Source organism: Syngnathoides biaculeatus, chromosome 3 (genome assembly GCF_019802595.1).
Source record: "Syngnathoides biaculeatus isolate LvHL_M chromosome 3, ASM1980259v1, whole genome shotgun sequence".
NCBI classification, from domain to species: domain Eukaryota; kingdom Metazoa; phylum Chordata; class Actinopteri; order Syngnathiformes; family Syngnathidae; genus Syngnathoides; species Syngnathoides biaculeatus.
The window spans coordinates 33684332-33704397 of record NC_084642.1 but is presented as its reverse complement, the minus strand read 5'-3'; the positions used below and the strand labels follow the sequence as shown (position 1 = coordinate 33704397).

General features: G+C 41.7%; 1 protein-coding gene across 1 annotated transcript in view; it reads right to left on the bottom strand.

Annotated features, from left to right (window-relative positions):
* Positions 1-1257: 1257 nt before the first annotated feature.
* The window catches only part of mybpc3 (myosin binding protein C3), a 46505-nt gene continuing 27696 nt past the window's right edge, over positions 1258-20066 (bottom strand). Inside the window, exons 19-30 of the mRNA XM_061815507.1 lie at positions 18483-18642; positions 18229-18333; positions 17937-18125; positions 12720-12854; positions 8699-8866; positions 8502-8590; positions 8146-8341; positions 7813-7952; positions 6377-6536; positions 6105-6241; positions 2616-2802; positions 1258-1404 (exon numbers count right to left, since the gene is read on the bottom strand). Coding sequence (XP_061671491.1) covers positions 1376-1404; positions 2616-2802; positions 6105-6241; positions 6377-6536; positions 7813-7952; positions 8146-8341; positions 8502-8590; positions 8699-8866; positions 12720-12854; positions 17937-18125; positions 18229-18333; positions 18483-18642 — 1695 coding nt within the window. The 3' untranslated portion in view covers positions 1258-1375. The remainder of the gene's footprint in view (positions 1405-2615; positions 2803-6104; positions 6242-6376; positions 6537-7812; positions 7953-8145; positions 8342-8501; positions 8591-8698; positions 8867-12719; positions 12855-17936; positions 18126-18228; positions 18334-18482; positions 18643-20066) is intronic.

Here is a 20066-nt window from a genome sequence, read left to right as displayed (position 1 = left end):
CGCTGAGTAGATGTGGGTATACCTTAGTCCCCGGCTCGGCGCCTGTACGTTGGGGTTCACCTCGGTTGATGAGAGGGTACGCTCCCTCTGCCTTTGGGTGTGGGGATGTGTCCTGACTGTTGTTTGTGCCTATGCACCAAATAATAGTTCAGAGTACCCACCCTTTTTGGAGCTCTTAGAGGGAGTGCGGTGGGTGGTCCTGTTGGGGACTCTATCATTCTGCTGGGGGACTTCAAAGCCCATGTGGGGAATGACAGTGAGACCTGAAAGGGCATTAATGGGAAGAACGGCTGCCCCGATCAAAACCCGATTGATGTTCGGTGAATGGACTTCTGTGCTCATCACAGATTACAACCATGGCCCTGCTCCCCTAAAGTCAATTTGTTACTGAGACTGCGTAACAACAACTTGAGTATCCATGCATGGCATAACATTTTTATCATCAAGTTAGATTCTTCAGATCATGAAATTGTAGAATTTGTGTTTATTCAATTCATGGGTGTTTCAAACAGGGTACAGTTTGTTCGCCGATGGTGTCTAGTCTTCACTGGTCCTGTCTGCTCAGAAATGTTCATCTTTGGGGCATTATTTTGGAAAGAACTTGCACGGAGTTAAGTCACTATGAAACCCATATAAAAATTTGCTGCACATAATTTAAAGAAACTATACAAGCAATCCTTTAATCAGTTGGGCAATACCCAGTTAACTGCACATACAGTAGTCATAAGTTCATGATTGATGGATTAGTGGTATTAGTGGGCCAAAACTGTAATTCTCCAATACAAGCTGCTATCTTTGACCAATCAGGCAACGCAGCTCCAAAATGCTTGAAGTAGCCGAAACCAAAAGTCACATTGCTACAATCAACTACATTTGCCTTTTCCCTTTTTCCTTGGATCACTTATTTACTAGAAAAAAAAACGTTTGAATGTGTTGTTAGAATAATTATGACAACGTAACAATTCACTACTAGACACAAACCGCCCTGTTTACGATTCACTTGTATGTGCTGCGATTATTATGTCAGTTATTTCAAATCCGCACTGGTGCACACATGTGATGCATTTCCTTTAGTGAGGCTCTGCTGCAATAAAAATTGAACCGTAGACTCAAATATCCTTTCCTGTGCATGTCTTAGAATTAGAAGCACACCTTGCATTTTTCATAAATAACAAATAGCAAGAAGACACAGCTCGTTAATGTAATGTTTTTATTGCTATAAAGGTTGACATAAATACATCGTTTGGATACATGATGCATGACCAGGTGTGAGATAATTGCAGAGGAAACTGGATTGCAAGTAGAAAGCTCCTCATGACAACAAAAAAGTGAACACTCAGTGAGAGACGTTTTGCAAAAATTGGTCCCTCCCAGATTACTTCTTTTCTTCTTTTGTAATTTGAGCTGTAAGAAAAATATTTAAAAAAATACAAAGCTATTAACACTGTACAGCTCACTTTTCTGAGATGGTAACCTGATATCTGTCTGTAGCTATTTGTGGATACAAACATTAACACCTAGATTCTTTAAGAAAGAAAAACAAAGTTAACCTCTGTGAGGTAGTAGTTATCACTCAATAAGAGGAAGAAGAGTCAGACGAATACCCTTACAAGTGATAGGTGGCAGTAAACAGCAGGAACATTCAGTCATTCATTTTCTGTACCACTCATCCTCACTTATTGCGGGTGTGCTAGAACCTATCCCAGCTGACTCTGGCCGAGAGGTTAGGTACATCCTGGACTGTTCACTGGCCAATCCCAAGGCCCATATAAGCAAACGACCATTCACACTCACAATACACACCGACAGGTAATTTGAGTCTTCAGCTAACCTACCACATGTATTTGGCATGAGGGAGGAAAACTGACTACCACGGGGGGAAAAAAAAACACGAGCCCAGGGAGAGCATGCACACTACACAGGCAAGACAGGAATTGATCCCAGATCCTCAGAATTGTAAGGCAGTCCTTGCAGTTGTGCACCGCGCCACCTCTCCCTGAACATGTCTGCCAATTTAGTTGATTGGTCTGCACCAAGCTGGGTGTTAAATAAAACTGAAGTGGCAGGAGTTACCTCATGTTATTAATCACACATGGGAATGTTGCATTTATTTTACCTCTATCAAAGAGAGAAATTGTGTTTGTGTTTTTAAAGTGCATGTTCGTATCTATCCATTTTCTTAGCTGCTTATGCTCACAAGGGTTGCGGGAATGCTGGAGCCTATCCCAGACATCAACGGGCAGGAGGCAGGGTATACCCTGAACTGGGTGCCATCCAATCGCAGGGCACATGGAGACAGACAACAGTCACACTCACAATCACACCTAGAGGCAATTTGGAGTGTCCAATAAATGGATCTGTGAGAATGATTGACAGCTCCCTTTTGACCAATCAGTGAGCATCATTTTCTGAACTCCGCTCATGCTATCCACATTCGGGATCTTGTACCCACAAACTAAGAGAGCGCGTCCTTACTTTAAGCCTCTGAATTGCGAGTGTATAGACCGCTTATTTGATTTGTGTTAAACTGGTGGCCACACACACACACGTTTTAAATAAGACAAACAATTTAAAAGGGTATACATTATAGTCAAGGTATTCTGCCTGATACTTACGGCGAACCTCCAGTTTACACTCCACAAGGTCTTCCCCACTTTTATTAACTGCTTTGCACATGTACACACCGCCATCAAATGGACATGGTTTTCGGATCTCCAAAGTCAGAACACCGTGCTTACTGACCATCCTGTATTTGGCTTCGTTTGTGATGTCCATCTTGTTTTTGTACCAGGTCACTTTAGGCTAACAACAACAAAATATGTGAGAAGATATTTCTACTACAATCATTACGTTTTTTTTTTTTTTTTTTGGTTTTTTTTTGGTTGACTAATTTGGTGTCACATTGCTCACTTTCATGCACCTGCCATGCAATGTAATTCTGCTCAGTGACCATAAAAGATAATGAAGGTAAATGTGTGATGTTCTGTATTTTGTGTAAATAAAGCAGTGATGAAAGTCCTCCGGATTTTCCCAGAATTCTGGATTTTCAAGTTTTCATGACAATTCCTCCGTAAAATTGAGGAAGAAATGCCTAAAATTAATTCGGATATTAGTTGACAACATTGAACGAACATCCGTTTGAGTTCGTTGTTTTCCTTTCACTATGTTGAGGCACTAACACGAGTAACATTAACGCCCTTCCCCTCACATTCTCTCAAGACATCGCTTATTTTGTGTGGTCTTGACATTAATTTACGTGTTTATTTCATAAGCGTTGTTAACTAAACACGGCTGCTTCAAAAAACAACCGGTATTCACCCGGAAACACGAAATGCAAGTTAAACGTACTGAGCATATACGAAAGCTGACGTTCAGAACTGCTTCACGTAATGCGAGCGCATTTATGTCGACCGTCATCAACATCATGAACAATGTCAAAGGAAATTCAGTTACACGAGGCAAGAGTGCTTCTTTGCGTCCATTGCGAGGCAGTGTGACGGCGTAAAAAAAAGACTCATCCACCTCGTCGCTTGATTCAGGTGTGGCCAATACGTCGAGCGCATGCAGATAAAGCTGCGTTCTAGGAAGCCGATTTACAGCAGTCCCGTGGTGCGTGATTTGCCCCCCCAAGCTTGTTGCCACGAACGCCAATTATGTTGAAGTAAACTTTCAGCATTTTCAAAACATTGCGAGTATAGACCGTTTATTCCTTGACAGGCCAGTGCATTTAACTTGTCTTCAGATCAAGTTTGGCAGATCAATTTATTGATTATTGATGAACATTTTTACATACAGTTTTATATCCTGTTCTACTAATATCAGTTGAAATTGGAAATTAACATTTCTGAGTTTTAAATTTTAGTTTTCTATTTTAGTTAGATAGTGAGCAATGTGGTCGAGTGTATCAGTACAACACGACGTAACAAGTTTGAGACTTAAAACGTTAATAGTAATTACTGCAGATCAACTTCTTTAACATGTTTTGCTGTATGTTACAGAAATTCTAGGATATATTTTCGTGTATATTCTATATCTATACTATAGTATGTATAATGTGGGGAAAAGGAGGATGGAAGGATAGATGAGGATGGAGGCACAAGCGCTATGGTAATAATTCAATGCCCCACATCAGGTGACACCGGTCTTAGTGATTATGGAAATCTCAAATAGACTTACGCTGCCATCCAAGTCTTTTGGTTTTAAATGACTTTTTTTTTTTTTTTTTTTGCATGTAATAGTTGCAGTCAGAATCGAAATGTGAAGAGTTGAATTGCTCCAAATGTAATGTGAAAGTAGAATTGTTGATTGATTTACTTTTGCTGATATCAGGAAATGTGCAACCCTGAACACTGGTGTGTTTTATCTGGACTAAATTAGCCAGTATCTCATGAGTTTAGATCTTTTTGTAATGGTCAGCCTCACCCACTCGATTAATTCACCAACTCGCCCAAATCGTAAAAGTCCTGAGAGAGCGGCTTTTATTGATTTGATCTTGACGAATGTTCCACATAAATTTTAGGTGCTTGGTGTTTTGTTTTGTTTTTTTTCAATGACTTGAGCCATCAATGTGTTGTTGCTGCAACCCAAAACACTAAAATCCCTAAAACAAAACCACATGTAATCTTAAAGCGGGATCTTAAACATTTTAAAGAACAAAGATTTACGGTAATCATTTTGTTTCTAAACCCTAAATTGCCATTAGGTGTGATTGTGGGTGCAAATGGTTCTTTTCTATATGCAATGCGATTAGCTGGCCACCAGTTCAAGGTGTACCCCACCCTCTGCCCAAAGATAGCTAGGATAAGCTCAAGCACTCCCGCAACCCTTGTGAGGATAAGCACCTCAGAAAATGGATGGATGTTTTACTTAAACTGAAGTTGAATGTTTCAGATCCCTGATGCTAAGATAGCTTGGACGTTTTAAATGACAGTTTTATGCACATTTTAAATAGACACACCTTTCAGTAGATTCAGAGTACAGGGTGTGATAACTCTTGGTTTATTCAAAAACTCAAACCATTTATGGATGAAACCTTGCCTGGGTTAAGGTGGGGGAAAACAGGATCTTGTATTGATTGGACTGCTTTTAGAGCTCTGAGAAACATATGAGAGAAATGTGACCATTACTTCTTTGTTCCTGCATTTTTTAATTATTTTTTTTAAATACTCGAGGTTTGCCAGTTATAAAATGGTTTTCCTTAAGCAATTACTGTCTGTCTACTGTCTACTAATCTTTTGTACTGAATAATTCTGTGCCTATTCAAACTAAAATGGAGTTAATGAATTGTTTTAATAAGCATTTTGTGTCTTCTGGATCACTGTTTGGTTCAGCTGGCTCTTTTAGCTCAGGTATTTGAAACAATGGATTTGTAGGTATTAGATGGTTGAATCAAAAATGTTTTCTTAATTTGTACTGTACCTTTCCTTGTACTGTATGACTGTAACTTTGTTTTTTGCTGTTACCTGTTTTAGCCTGCTGTTTAATCCCAATGAGATCAACATGGTTAAATAAATAAATGTGAATATTAGATTAGAGAATGTAATCGTAAAGTACTCCAACTTCAAAATACAGTATGGCATCCATTCATTTTCGACAATTGCTTATCCTGGTTAGGGTCACACGGCACTCGAGCCTATCCCAGCTGATTTTGGGTGAAAAGTGGACTATTCCCTGAAATGGTGGGGAGTCAGTCGTAGGGCACATACAGACACAGACAACCATTCACAATTTAACTGATTGGGAACTGAACCCAGGGTGCCTGCACCAAAGTCAGGCCAGTGTTCCACTACCCAGTGACTCAGGTACAGTATGTTTCTGTGTAAATGCAATCTTATATTAATTTTCAGTTACATGGTGCACATTTCATTGATATACTGTATTTATTTAGTCTATGCATGATTACTAATTCTGATAGATTGTAGGATGTTTTCTGTTTCTGTTTTGAGCCAATAAAATAGCATGCAAGTAAAAGTTTTTTGTTTTTCCACCTTTAGTGCTAACAACATATTACTGCTATGACCATGATAAATTAGCATGTTAAACAAATGTCTCGTTTAGGACTGAACCTGTAAATCACCTCATGGCGATCCAATAAACTCACTGACCTTGGGTGTGCCGCTGACGGAACAGCTGAGCATAGCATTGTACCCCGCTATGACTGAACGGTTGACTAATGGATGTGTGAATTTAGGAGCCTGTGAGAAGTCAAGCTCCTTGTAGGTGGCAGGCTTCCAGTCCATTCCTGCAGATGTATGAAGTTAGTTGAAAAGATTGCATTTTGGTACATTCTGACATTAGTGATGACTACGTTCCATCAAGGCAATTTCTCAGTGTCCTTTTGTGTTTTTCATTTTTATTTTTATTGTGTCCCACCTACCAGGTTTCTGAATGTAGATGCTGTTTTCTGTGTTGCAGGGTTCTGGGCTGGGACCCACCAGGTTAATGGCAAAGACTCGAAACACATATTCATTACCCATGATTAGGTCGGACACAACACAGTTGGTTCTGCGGTACTGATCGAAGACTGTAAACCATTCCTTAAAAATTGTTAAAAATAGAAAAGATAAAAATATTAAAATACAAACATTTCCTGGAGAGTGTTAAAACATGCAGGCAGATCCTGATTTTTATGCAAGTTTCACTGCACATTCATATAGTATATGTGTCCATTCACCGAAACGCTTATCGTCACTATGTTCTTGGGTGATGTGGAGCCTCTTCCAGCTATCTTTGGGCATAAGGTTGGGTGCACCCCAAATTGGTTGCCTGCCAATCCCAGGGCACATCAACAAACAACCATTCATACACTCACAGGCAATTTACCATCTTCAATTAATCTGCCATCCATGTTTTGGGGATATGACACAATATGCTACCCAATTGTCCACTGTTCCACCTGCAAGGAGTTAGCACCAGCTCATTCTCTATTTCATAAAGGTATCTGCTTACTCTATCTGTTGCCACATTATGGCTGGAGCCGTGACAATGCTCTACTCACACACAGAGCTGCAATTACGCACTGTCCTCTTCCGCACAAACAGTGGTGCATTCTTGCCGCTATGACTATCAGTTGTGGCACATTTAAAGGGAATGAGAGGAGCTGCTTGGATTGGTGGTGATTGAAGTTAGGTGTTAACTCGCATAGTGGCGCAGCCTGCCCACTCTCTGATCCGCCGGCCTGCGCTTGTCTATGAAATTACCAGCACCAGTGTAACCTGCGTCTAGCACAGAGCTGGTTAACACAGTTCACTAAAATAGAGCCCTCTGTGTTATTAAAAGTGTACACCCAATGGCAAAATATGAATATAGAATTTTTAATTCGGGTTTAATCATGGTGTATTTGATTTAATCTGACCATACTTTATCCTTTGGTGCTTAATTTGACCAAAATCACAAGTACAGCAAGAACCAATTAACAATTTCATACTGCTCAGATCAAATACCTTATGCTTGTGCATTTGACGGATCAGTCATAACTTGGGTTTAACTTGCTGTAAAGTCAATTTGATCCCATCGATGAAACAACAATAGCTTTACAGACAGACAGTCCAGGCCAGCTCAAGATTAATTATTTCGCAGATTAGGATATCCCTACAGGTAGCAGACATGGGAGATGGGAGCACTTGCAAGATAGCCCATAATGCCTCTGGTCTACTGTATATCGTAGCTTGTTCTGCCAGCATGGCCTGATTCCAGTGTCACAAAGGAGTCCAGTATTCTTCAGTGTCCAGTCAAATGACAAACTAGAGGTTACAATATCTAAACTGTTTATTCAGCATCATCATTACTGAAGCCGTTCACTTCTATACTAACCTTGGTCTTTAAGTCAGCTTTCTGAATACAATAACCAACTATTTCACAGTTTCCATTGTCTCTTGGGGGTTTCCAGTCAAGGGCAACATTGAACCCCCAGACATCCAGAACCTTCAGTGCCTCAGGGGGCCCTGGAACATCTACAATAAAATGTCAAACATGTTAAGAATCAAGTAGTACTCTGCACAGTATGGTCTTTTGGGAAGGATCTCGATGAGGAGAAGCGTGAACTTGGCAACAAACAACAAAGCCAACTGTGGCCAATAACTTCTGAAAAGCAGTTGTACATGTGCATTATATGAGTTTGCTCCTCTGTCTAGTTTTACTACTCACCAACAATCTGCAGCATGACTTTGGCCTTGTCTTCTACATTCTCAATCTGCACATGGAGATCATACTGCCCTGAGTGTTTCATCTCTGACTTGCGGATGAACAGAATGGTGTCTGTGTCACTATTTCTCACACTGACGAGTGTGGTGTTTAAGGGCTGTCCATCTTTATACCATGTAACTTTGGGCCTGGGTTTACCCTGTGTAATCATAAAATGAGTTGCTCTGGCATCAGACTTGAATGAGAGCTGTAACATGCCTGTTTCCATCTACTGCTTTTAAGATTATTGAGCAGCAGATAACCTCAGACTTATATTTATCAGAAGGTAACAAATTATTCAAGAATCCAGCCTACTGTACCTGGAATGGAATCACAAGGTTGACAGTGTCTCCAACTTTCTTGATTAGAGTCTGGCGGAGATTTCGGGGAAGCCAAATTTTAGGTCGTTCTACTCGGGGGAAAAATACACACCAATAACAAAGCGCGAATGGAACATGAACATAACATTTTCCATGATTTTACTACTGAGGATTCACCCAAGTAAGTCCACACTCACGCATGATCTCTCTGATAGTGACTGGCTGAGCCAGGGTGGCGGCTCCACTCGGGCCGGCCATGTTAAATGCCCGTACACGAAACTGCAGCCTGTCTCCTGTAGTGAGCTGTTTGATTGTCAGTGTGGTCCTCTCGGTCAGACCCTGAATTGCTGGTATCCACTCGTCTGCTGTGCTCAGGAGACACACAACAGATTCAAAATAAAATACAAAAATGAAGCCCGGTCTATATCCAAAATTACTCTAATGGTGCATTTACACTGCAAACAAATTTAACAGTTCACCTAATGTCATCACTTTGAAAGTCAATATAAATGCACAAGAAAATCATTTGAATTTGCTTCTGTGCCGTTTCACTCAAGAGGCCTTTTTTCACGGGCCACAAATTCATGTGAGGCTGCATCGTGACGGCCTGTCAACTTGAAGAATATCCAAAATGTCCTGGAGTTGTTGACCAGAACAATGGTTAAGATAATTATCGCTTTTGTGGGCACCTATAAAGATTTGATAACTCCTACTACTAAAACTAGGACAATATGAAAAAAGAGTGCTCAGTGAGGAAGTTGGGATATCTGACAATATATTTATTTTGTTCTTTACAACTGTTGGTTGTACATTACCATGAAACAAGCTAGCAATAGCATTAGCCTAGTATTCCACAAGTCATTCTCGTGCGCTCTCTCTCTCTCTCTCTCTCTCTCTCTCTCTCTCTCTCTCTCTCTCTCTCTCTCTCTCTCTCTTCTCTCTCTCTCTCTCTCTCTCTCTCTCTCTCTCCTCTCTCTCTCTCTCTCTCTCTCTGTACGTGTGGTGTAAATGAATCAAATTCATGTTCTGTCTCCCTTCACATCTGGTTTGAATACAGAATTAGGGAAATGCTGATGGAAAAAAAAAACTAGGAAAGTGCAAACATGTTCATCCTTAATTTTTGTTAGTTTTATTGTCAGGTACTTTTACTTTTTCAGCCGACTGTGTTATCTCTGGTACTGATGTTAGCTGGGGGTAAACAATGGGCCTGATTCACCAATACTTGTATAAAAAATGTTCTGTACTCATTAAAAGTTGAGAATAAAATCTGTTATAAATATTCCTGTATTATTTGATTTTGGAATCTCAGAAAATACAAACAACAATTATGATGCTCAATGTCAGCTGGGACTGGCTCCAGCATGCCTGTGACCCTGGAGAGAAGTGATTGCTTAAAGGTCTACTGAAACTTCCACCCAAGCATTTTCTTCACCACTTGGCCTCACGAGAGTTGCGGGGAGTGCTGGAGCCTATCCCAGCTGTCAATGGGCAGGAGGGGGGGTAAACCATGAACGGGTTGCCAGCCAATCGCAGGGTACATAGAGACAAACAGCCGCACTCACAATCACACCTAGGGGCAATTTAGAGTTTCCAATTAAAGCCCAAGTGTCATCCCTATAAACATTCTAAAATAGATATTGTAATGAAAAATACATATAACATTATTCACTTCAATGTCGATACGAAAAAATAAATGTGAGCGGAGAGCGCATCATCCATGCGCAAAGTTGCAGAAGTGTCATTCTACGATATCCAAGTGGTCACCATATTTGTTGCATCCTCCATCTGTGACGTCACCTGGACATTCGCCAATGAAAACACGCAGTGGACCCTAACTATGGGAGATAAACGCGCCCCTTCTGACACGGAAGCTCTTTTCGAAAGGGAGAACACCACACAACCAAGTGAAGTTACTGGGGCAATATTACACTATTGTTTTGAGCCCTCGGGTCAATATTACACTCGTTTTGAGCCATATTCAGACGATGTGTGATCACGGCCTAACCCATCCGTCCGATCCACATTCGCGGCAGAGATGAGCCATCGCATATATTTTGTGTGGTCTTGACAATAATTTACGTGTTTATTTCATAAACATTGTTAACTAAACACGGCTGCTTCAGAAAACACCTGGTATTCACCCGGAATCAGGAAATGCAAGTTAAACGTACTGAGCATGTACGAAAGCTGACGTTCAGAACTGCTTCACGTAATGCGAGCGCATTTATGTCGAAAGTCATCAACATCATGAGCCATGTCAAAGGAAATTCAGTTACACCAGGCAGGGGTTCTCTTTGCGTCCATCGCGAGGCAGTGTGAAGGTGTTAAAAAAAAAAAAAAAGACATTCGACTATCATCCACCTCGTCGCTTGATTCAGGTGTGGCCAATACGTCGAGAGCATGCAGCTAAAGCCGCGTTGTAGCAAGTCTATTTACAGCAGTCCCGTGGTGCTCCCGCCCCCCTCCCCTCCACAACAATACGTCACGATTGCCGACAGGAATGTTTGTTACAATGTATCGCTAGCTTGTTGCCACGAACGCCGATTATGTTGAAGTAAACTTTCAGCATTTTTAAAACTATGCGAGTATAGACCGTTTATTCCTTGACAGGCCAGTGCATTTAACTTGTCTTCAGATCAAGTTTGGCAGATCAATTTATTGATTATTGATGAAAACCAAGGAGTGGCTCCGTAAGAAGCATCTCAAGATTTTGGCATGGCATAGCCCGTCTCCAGACCTAAACCCAATAGAAAATTTTTGGAAGGAGCTGAAACTCCGTGTTTCTCAGCGACAGCCCAGAAACCTGTCTGATCTAGAGAAGATCTGTGTGGAGGAGTGGGCCAAAATCCCTCCTGCACTGTGTGCAAACCTGTTGAACAACTATAGGAAATGTTTGACCTCTGTAATTGCAAACAAACACGAATGTACCAAATATTCACATTGGTTTTCAAATACTTATTTGCAGCTGCATCACACAAATAAAAAAAAATCATACATTGTGATTTCTGGAATTTTCTTTTTAGATTATCTCTCTCACAGTGGACATTGTTCTATGATGGAAATTTCAGACCCCTCCATGATTTCTAAGTGGGAGAACTTGTAATATAGCAGGGTGTTCAAACACTTTATCTTCACTGTGTAGTCACCAAACTCAAACAACTTCTCCGAAAGCAGCAATAATAAAAAGCTCCGTCTGCATCTGACGACGTTATCCTCTCAGAACGTAACAAAAGATCTGCATCATATCGGTATTGTCTGTTTACTTGTTCGTTAGCAGCAGGATGAATAAAAAGCTCCGTTACCGTTCAACGACGTAATCCTCTCAGATCGTAACAAAAGAGTCTCATCGTATCGCCGGTCGCCGTAGTTTTCTGCCATTTCACCCGATGCGGAGGTGGGTCGGGTCAGGAGGCTGTCTGGCGCGTGTTGTCACAACGCTGGCGGGGAGTAGACAGTAGCCCCCCCGCCGACCACCAGTGTCTGGGCACCCCTGACATACTTATTTCGCCCGGCATGGGTCCTCCTGAGTACGCTACATACACAAGGCTTGTAAAAGAGTTAGGAAATCGAACAATTGTAGGCATGTCCTTTTGAATATTTCATCGGGTTCCTTGTCCATCTGTCGGGGAGTCTGTTGTAAGTTAAAAGTCCTACGCATATCATCTAAATATGGCTTGACACGATAGGGTAATATTGGCTCGATCACTTCACTCAATTGTAAGATGCTCGCTACTTCGAAAAGAGCTTCTGTGTCGGAAAAATCCGAAAATCTGTGTTGTTTGTCTCCCGTTGCAGTTCGCACAGTGTCTTCTCAGTGACCACTATCCCAGTGTGACATCTGTAAATGATGTTGCAGGCAATATGGCTGCCACTGGAATGTCGAGTGAGACTTCCGCAACTTTGCCAATGAATGACACACTTGCCGCTAATTTTTTTATATATTTTTTTGCGTATAGACATTGAAGTTAATAATATCATGTAATGTAGTTTTCACAACAATATCTATTTTAAAATATATATCGGGATATCAGTAGACCTTTAAATGAGAGTAGGTATTCTGTGGAAAATAAACGATGTAATATTTTGTAAAAAAGAAAAGGGCAGTGCACTACCAATGGAAAAAGTACCAGCAGCTGTACATGTTTTTCTTTAATCCAGCACCCTCAGCACATTACTTTGGGATTTTTGACCATATTGTGGTTTGGCCCCATCACTTACCGCCTTCCTTGCAGTACTCAACCCCATAGCCCTCCAGGTCAGCTGAGCCGATCCTTTCAGGCGCTCGCCACTTTAGTGTGATAGAAGTGTCATTGATGTCATCCACGCAGAGTCCGATGGGCTCACTTGTTGGAGCTGAAAGAGGCACAAAGGGCAGCTTGAAGGGTTCTGTTGTCAGTTAAAACATTACAGTGATCATATTAGGAGAATGCTTGAACACAGAGTTGAACCTATTGAGTAATTTGCTGCAGAGACGTCAATCATTATCTGAACCGCTTATCCTAACAAGGGTTGTGGCAGTGCTGGAACCTATCCCAGCTATCTTCGGGCCCAAGATGGGGTACACCCTGAACTGGTTGTCAGCCAATCGCAGGGCACATAGAAACAAACCACCATATGCACTCACATTCACACCTATTTTTGAGTCTTCAGCTAACCTACTATGCATGTTTTAGGAATTTGGGAGGACACCGGAGTGCCCAGAGAAAGCCCACAAAGGCACGGGGAGAACATGCAAAGTAGTCACAGGCAGGGCTGGGATTTGAATCCCGGTCCTCAGAACTGTGCGGCAGATGCTCTAACATAGTGCCACCGCTAACGAGACATGTTACAAAATAATCTATGACCCTTTAAAAGCTACTTCAGCATTTGTTATTCTGTGTACTACAGAAGCACACAGTGATCCAGTCAACGGTACAAATGTTGGAATCGCTACATGACATATTTCACAAATTAATGTTGGGAATGATATAAAAAAATCCAGGATGTTTTCACAGCTGCAGTGTATTCAGAAAGTACTGAGACATACTTAACATTTTTCACATTATACTGTATATGTTGCAGCCTTGACAGTCACAGGGCTGACACTGAGACAGAGAACCATTGACACCTATGAATAATTTAGACTCCTTCACGACACTACACACACTTCTCCACACCATAATCCAGTGCAATCATTTGTTCCTTGGCTCGCCTCTTTCATAGACTCTTCTCCCACTTTGACTCTTGGCAGCACTTTGTGAAGCAGAACGATACATCTCCAACCTCATTAGACAGTTCCTTGGACCACATGATATTTTTTTTGCTGCATGTCCATTGGATTATCTTGGACATGAGCAAGATTCATCATTATTCTCCTTTTGTCCTTTCATTCATGTGTACTGCACTATCAAATATAATGAGTAAATGTGTATCTCAGTGCATACTCAAAAATATACTATCCAGAAGGGACTTTAAAAAAAAGTCATATCCCTGAATACTGTTCCTGAGTGATTTAAACTACCTTTCCTATGAAACTACACACTACATTGCTGCTTGATTTAAAAAAAAAAAAAAATCATGGATCAATTTATTTCCCTACAATTATTTTTTTTGTTCGTTGTTTGTTTTTTATCTTTCAGTTGGTGTGGACAGACACCTTGGCACGTACTGTACATTTTACTTGTCAGATGTTGACAACATTCAGAATGGAAGGTGTTAAATCACATTTATGGCTTGGTCACCACTAAGTCCAAGATTTTGTCACAGTAGAGAAGCTGAGCACAAGCTGTGCAAGAAGTTATGGGAATGCCTGTCAGTAGATAAAGGTTATAAGGTCACAGCAGCAGGAAACGTTTATTATTTAATAATCTAAGGGGAACAAGACTTAAACTCAAACTATGCTTGGCACCGACAAAGTGTCTCTTTATGAGTAAAGGACTGCATAGTTGCCCCCTTGGTTAGACCAGCATGAAGGCCAAATGCTGTGCAAGAATCTTACCGTGTTGCACTACTCCCTCTGTCTAGCCTGTTTTTTTTTTTCTCTCTTCATATCTCATTGCCTGCTTTGCAATCAAATATCAGCAACTTTGCAAAATCATAACTTTCCTCAAAAACTTCAGATAAGACTTTATGAACTCAAAGAGAACTTGAAGCCCAAGTGTCATCCCTATAAACATTCTAAAATAGACATTGTAATGAAAAATACATAACATTATTCACTTCAATGTCTATACGAAAAAATAAATGTGAGTGGAGAGCGCGTCATCCATGCCCAAAGTTGCAGAAGTGTCATTCTACGATATCCAAGTGGTCGCCATATTGGCTGCATCCTCTGTAAGTGACGTCACCCGGACATTCACCAATGAAAACACGTGGTGCACCCTAACTATGGGAGACAAAAAGCCCCTTCTGACACGGAAGCTCTTTTCGAAAAGGAGAACACCACACAACCAAGTGAAGTTACCGGGGCAATATTACACTATTGTTTCGAGCCCTCGGGGCAATATTACACTATTTTTTCGAGCCATATTCAGATGATATGCGATCACGGCCAAACCGTATTCCTGTCCGATCCACTTCTGCGGCGGAGATGAGCCATCGCAGCTCATCGCAGCCAGCTGGTGTGACTTATGACGGAGCCGAGCGGTGCTGCTTTAAGGGGTTGTTCAGTACGCTGCAGTACGCGATGAACAACACAGTCGAGCTGGGGCGCTTTACTGCGCGCACGCGGCTGAGTGACGCATTCTCGGCTGGGTTCTTCAGAGCCGACCCGTTCGCAAAGCCCGACGCGCAGCCTTCGCAGAAGCTGTGACCGCTGAACGCGGCACCTCAGCTGGTGTGGCTGATTTTCAGCGCCGTGGTGGCATATAATGGAGCTGAGGCGTGCTGCTTTTAGAGGGTTGTTCACAGCCATCGCGTTTTTAGAGGGTTGTTCACAGCCACCATAGTATGCGATGAACACTATCGAGCAGGGCGCATTACTGCGCGCACGAGACTGAGTGAGACATTGTTGGCTGGGTTCTTCAGATTCGCCGCCGTCTGCGCAGTAGCCCGAGGCCGTCCAACGTGCACATCGACATATTTCATATGTGTATCTTTTGTTACATTATGAGAGACTGATTACGTGGTCCACCCCAAACTATTATTTTTTTTAGTAGCTGAATTCACACCTACCTGTGATTTGGAACCCACGAAGCTCTCGTCCTCTGCACCCGTGCAATCCATTTTTCACAACAAACAGTGTCTCATGCAAACTTATGAAGGGTAAATCCTTTCTCCCGAGTGTTCAAGCAATGTCCAGCAATGCAATGAGCCAGCATTTTGGCTAAAATGAAGGAACAACGAGCTACCTTCCCAGAGGTAAAACTAATGGAAACAAACGAAACCACTTGGAGACGCCGCTGTCCTTTATGTCACTTCCTGCTTCTTCACGAAAACAAATCCCTCGAGAGGATTTTCATGGCGGGAGTCACAAAAAGCTGTATACGTCAAAATCATGTTTTGTGGTGAAAAAATGCATGGGCCCATATTGGCTGACATTTTTTCATTAATAACATACTAAAACTCATCCATTTCATGACAGGAGCCCTTTAAGAGCATTGCAATAGTAAGTAAATATTTACTCAGGGCATTGATCTGACAAATATCTACAACTGTATACAATAAGTGTAATTAATGACATGCATGTTTTGTATTCAAATAATTTTAATTATTATAATCATTAATATAATTGAGGCAAGCTACACCCTGAACTGGTTGCCAGCCAATCGCAGGGCACATGGAGACAGACAACAGTCACACTCACAATCAGACCTTAAGGCAATTTAGAGGCTCCAATTCATGGGAAGAATGGTCCTCAGAATTCTGAAGCCAATGCTCCAAGAACTCGCGCCACCATCAAATCCCGGCCTCCCCCTGTGTGGAGTTTGCATGTTCTGCCCGTGCCTGTGTGGGTTTTCTCCCGCCACTCTGTTTTCCTCCCACATCCCAAAAGTATGCATTAATTGGAGACTCTAAATTGCCACTCGATGTGGTTGTGAATGCGACTGTTTTCTGTCTCCATGTGCTCTGCGATTGGCTGGCAACCAGTTCAGGTTGTACCCTGCCTCTTGCCCGTTGACAGCTGGGGTAGGTAAATTGTCCCTAGGTGTGATTGTGAGTGTGGCTGTGTCTTCATGTGCCCTGCAATTAACCCCTCCGTGGATATTGCGCAATCCGCGTCACTGACCAATCAGAGGCCAGAGATCTGCATAAACCAAAGCCCGCCATTTTCATTGCATGGTCCAGTTTAGGTTTTGTTAGAGTTTTATCGTGTATTTGGGTTATTTAACAAAAAATATGGTTGTCACGGACTTTGTAATTGTGACGACAGGTATCCTGAAAGGCTAGTTGGTGGAGTTCGATTTGTACCCTTTCCAAAACCGAAGACCCAGTACGAAAAATGCCTTCGATGGATCAAACTTTGTGGAAGACCGCATCATCAACTAAATCCATCTAATATCAACCGGAACACATATGTTTGCACGAAGGTAAGCCCTATATTTGATTTTTAATACACGTCTCGTATAAATGAATGAGACGTTCTCCGTTGGCATAACATTGCTACGTGCGAATGAATGCCACACTTATTCTTTGTTGAGCGATATTTAGCGATGATCGGACTGCACAAACGTATTGATTTCTTGCTGGCTCGCAGCCGAAGCTTAACCAGACTGTGTTTGCACGAAGATATGCCCTATATTTGATTTTTAATACACGTCTCGTATAAATGAATGAGACGTTCTTCGCTAGCATAAAATTGCTACGTGTGAATGATTGAATGAAATCAGAAGCATGGTGTCTCTCTCAGTTCAGAATGTATTGTATTTAGAATCTATAATATATCGTTGATTTGAATGAAATCAGAAGCATGGCATCTGCACGTCTAACAATGTATTGTATTGTAATGTATTTGCCATTTTTTACAAATTGTTTGTCTTACGTCAGCGCACATGGCGTGACGTCACTTCAGGAGGCGTGGTTAAGTGCCCTGTACGGAGGGGTCAATTGGCTGGAAACCAGTTCAGGGTGTACTCCACCTCCTGCCCACTGACAGCTGAGATAGGCTCCAGCACTCCCTGCGCCCCTTGTGAGGATAAGCGGCTAAGAAAATTGATGGATGGATTATTACTATTTAAAAATAGAAAGCTTGGCTCCCTCTATAAACAATACAAAACATCAACAACATACGTACGATATATTGTTAAAATAGTCTTTGTGACGGTATAAATGAAATATTGAAAATGTATTTTTTGATATGGCTCTAAATTATCTACCTTATGTTGTGGCTAGTTTATTTATAGACTAACTAAATGAATAAATAATTTTGACACCCAATTGAAAGTTTAAATTACTTTATGTACAATACATACAGATGTAGTTTTAAAAAAAAATCAGCATCTAATGTTTTTGACTCACCAACAGGCACAAAAGGCCGCGAGGCCAGACTGTGATGAGACATGCCAATGCTATTGACAGCGTATACTCTCATTTCATATTCCACTCCTTCAATCATCCTCTTAGCCTCATACGTTGTTTCAGTGTATGGGTCAAAGTTCAATCTCATCCACCGATAACTCTTCTTTTTCTTTCGCTCCAACACGTATCCTGCGTAATACAAGGAGGATTTTGTTTTGATTAAGGATCTGTTCCTTATGACTAAACAGGGTTGCCATTCATAGTATTGAAAATGAACATCTATTTTCTTTACCAATAATTGGCTGTCCTCCATCAAAGGCAGGGGGATCCCACTGAACAACACAGGAGTCTTCTCCCACACTGATGATTCTGGGGGCTTGGGGAGGATCTGGAACATCTGATGGAAATAATAATAATTATTATATCAATGATTACATATACAACTGGCAAGTCTCCAATCACATCTTTGTTGTGGTTGGATGAACCCTGTGATTTGCCCCATGGGTGTTTGTTGTCAACTGTGATGGTACTTGGTTATGTTCTTACCGACAACTTTCACATTGATATCTGCAGTGTCCTCCCCGGCAGGGTTACGAACCACAACTGAATAGATTCCTTCATCCTGCCTCTCCGCCCCTTCTATAGTGAAAATACAATGTCCTTTGGTAGTTTCCACATGGACTCTGCCATCTCCCTCTGCAATGACCTGCATCACAAAAACAAGAGCTGAGTCTATTTTCACGTTTATTAGCCCTCTATTTGATTAAAAAAAAAAAACTTGCATCAATAAGAAGGACTCCTGTTTTACTGTGTATTGACTGAAGTAAAGGAATTGTTTTCCCCACGAAATGAGAAGTAAATGACTTAAATCAAATCAGTGGATTAGGAAGGTGTTGCTATTTAGGATGGTGTTACTATATTCCATCTCATTATGGATAGCAAAGGTGTAAATGCCAACAGAGTAGGCGTTCCATACAGGTTTGTGAGAGTCCCATTTTTTTGTCATTTGGCTATGTTTTGCATAACATGATGGAGGATATAACCATTTCAGAGACAAGCATAAATGTTCCAGAACTGAGACTGAGAGAATTTCCAGTTTTCACCCTGAATTCACTCATCTGCTTCACCAAGTTTGACAAAAGCCACACCCTTCATTGAAAATTTGAAATTTTAGAATAAGGTTTACTTTTGAGAATGATAAAATGAACAGAAAATGGATGGATGTGCATTTCATCAATCCATCCATCCATTTTCAACCGCTTAATCAAGATCGGCTCGTGGAGTCTAACCGTCAACAGACACGAGTCCGACTTACTGTTTATTATGTACCAAACTATGTATAAGGGTGTTCAGAACCCCATACTTCCAAACCACTCCACACAGAACTCCCTGAGGGATGGTTGAATACTTTCTCCAAGTCCAGAAAACATATGTAGACTGGTTGGGTGAACTCCCTCGAGCACCCTGCAGAGGGTTTAGAGATGGTCCACGGTTGCACAGCCAGGATGAAAACCACACTGTTTCTCCAGAATCTGAGATTCGACTTCCTGATAGACCCTCCGCTCCAGCACCTCTTAATTGACCTTACCAAGGAAGCTGAGGTCTGATTCCCCTGTAGTCTGAACACACCCTCTGGTCCCACACCACCCGAGTCTGTCAATCAAGAGGCAGTGTCCCCGGTGTCCACCCAATGTTGCAGAGGCATGTAACCAAGACATCCCTACATCATCCAGAGCGTTTAGGAACTAAACCTCCTGGGACTTACCACCGAGGAGCTTTTTAACCACTTCGGTGACCTCAACCTCAGAGACAGGAGAGCCCGCCTCATAGGAAGGCTTGTCAGTGGAATTGAGGAGGAGAACCCTAAACCGCAACTATATACAATGTCGATGGGACACTGCTTCCCCACCCTGAGACTCCGGATGGTGTACCAGAATTTCTTCAAAGTCACCTGGAAGTTGTTCTCAATGGCCTCACTCAATGGCCGAACTCTTGCCATGCCTACGTTTTTGCTTCAGCGACCAACATCGCTGCATTCTGCTTGGCCAGCCTGCACACGTCAGCTGCCTTAGGAGTCCTGCAGGACAAAAATGCCTGATAGGACTGCTTTTTCAGCTTGATGGGATCCCT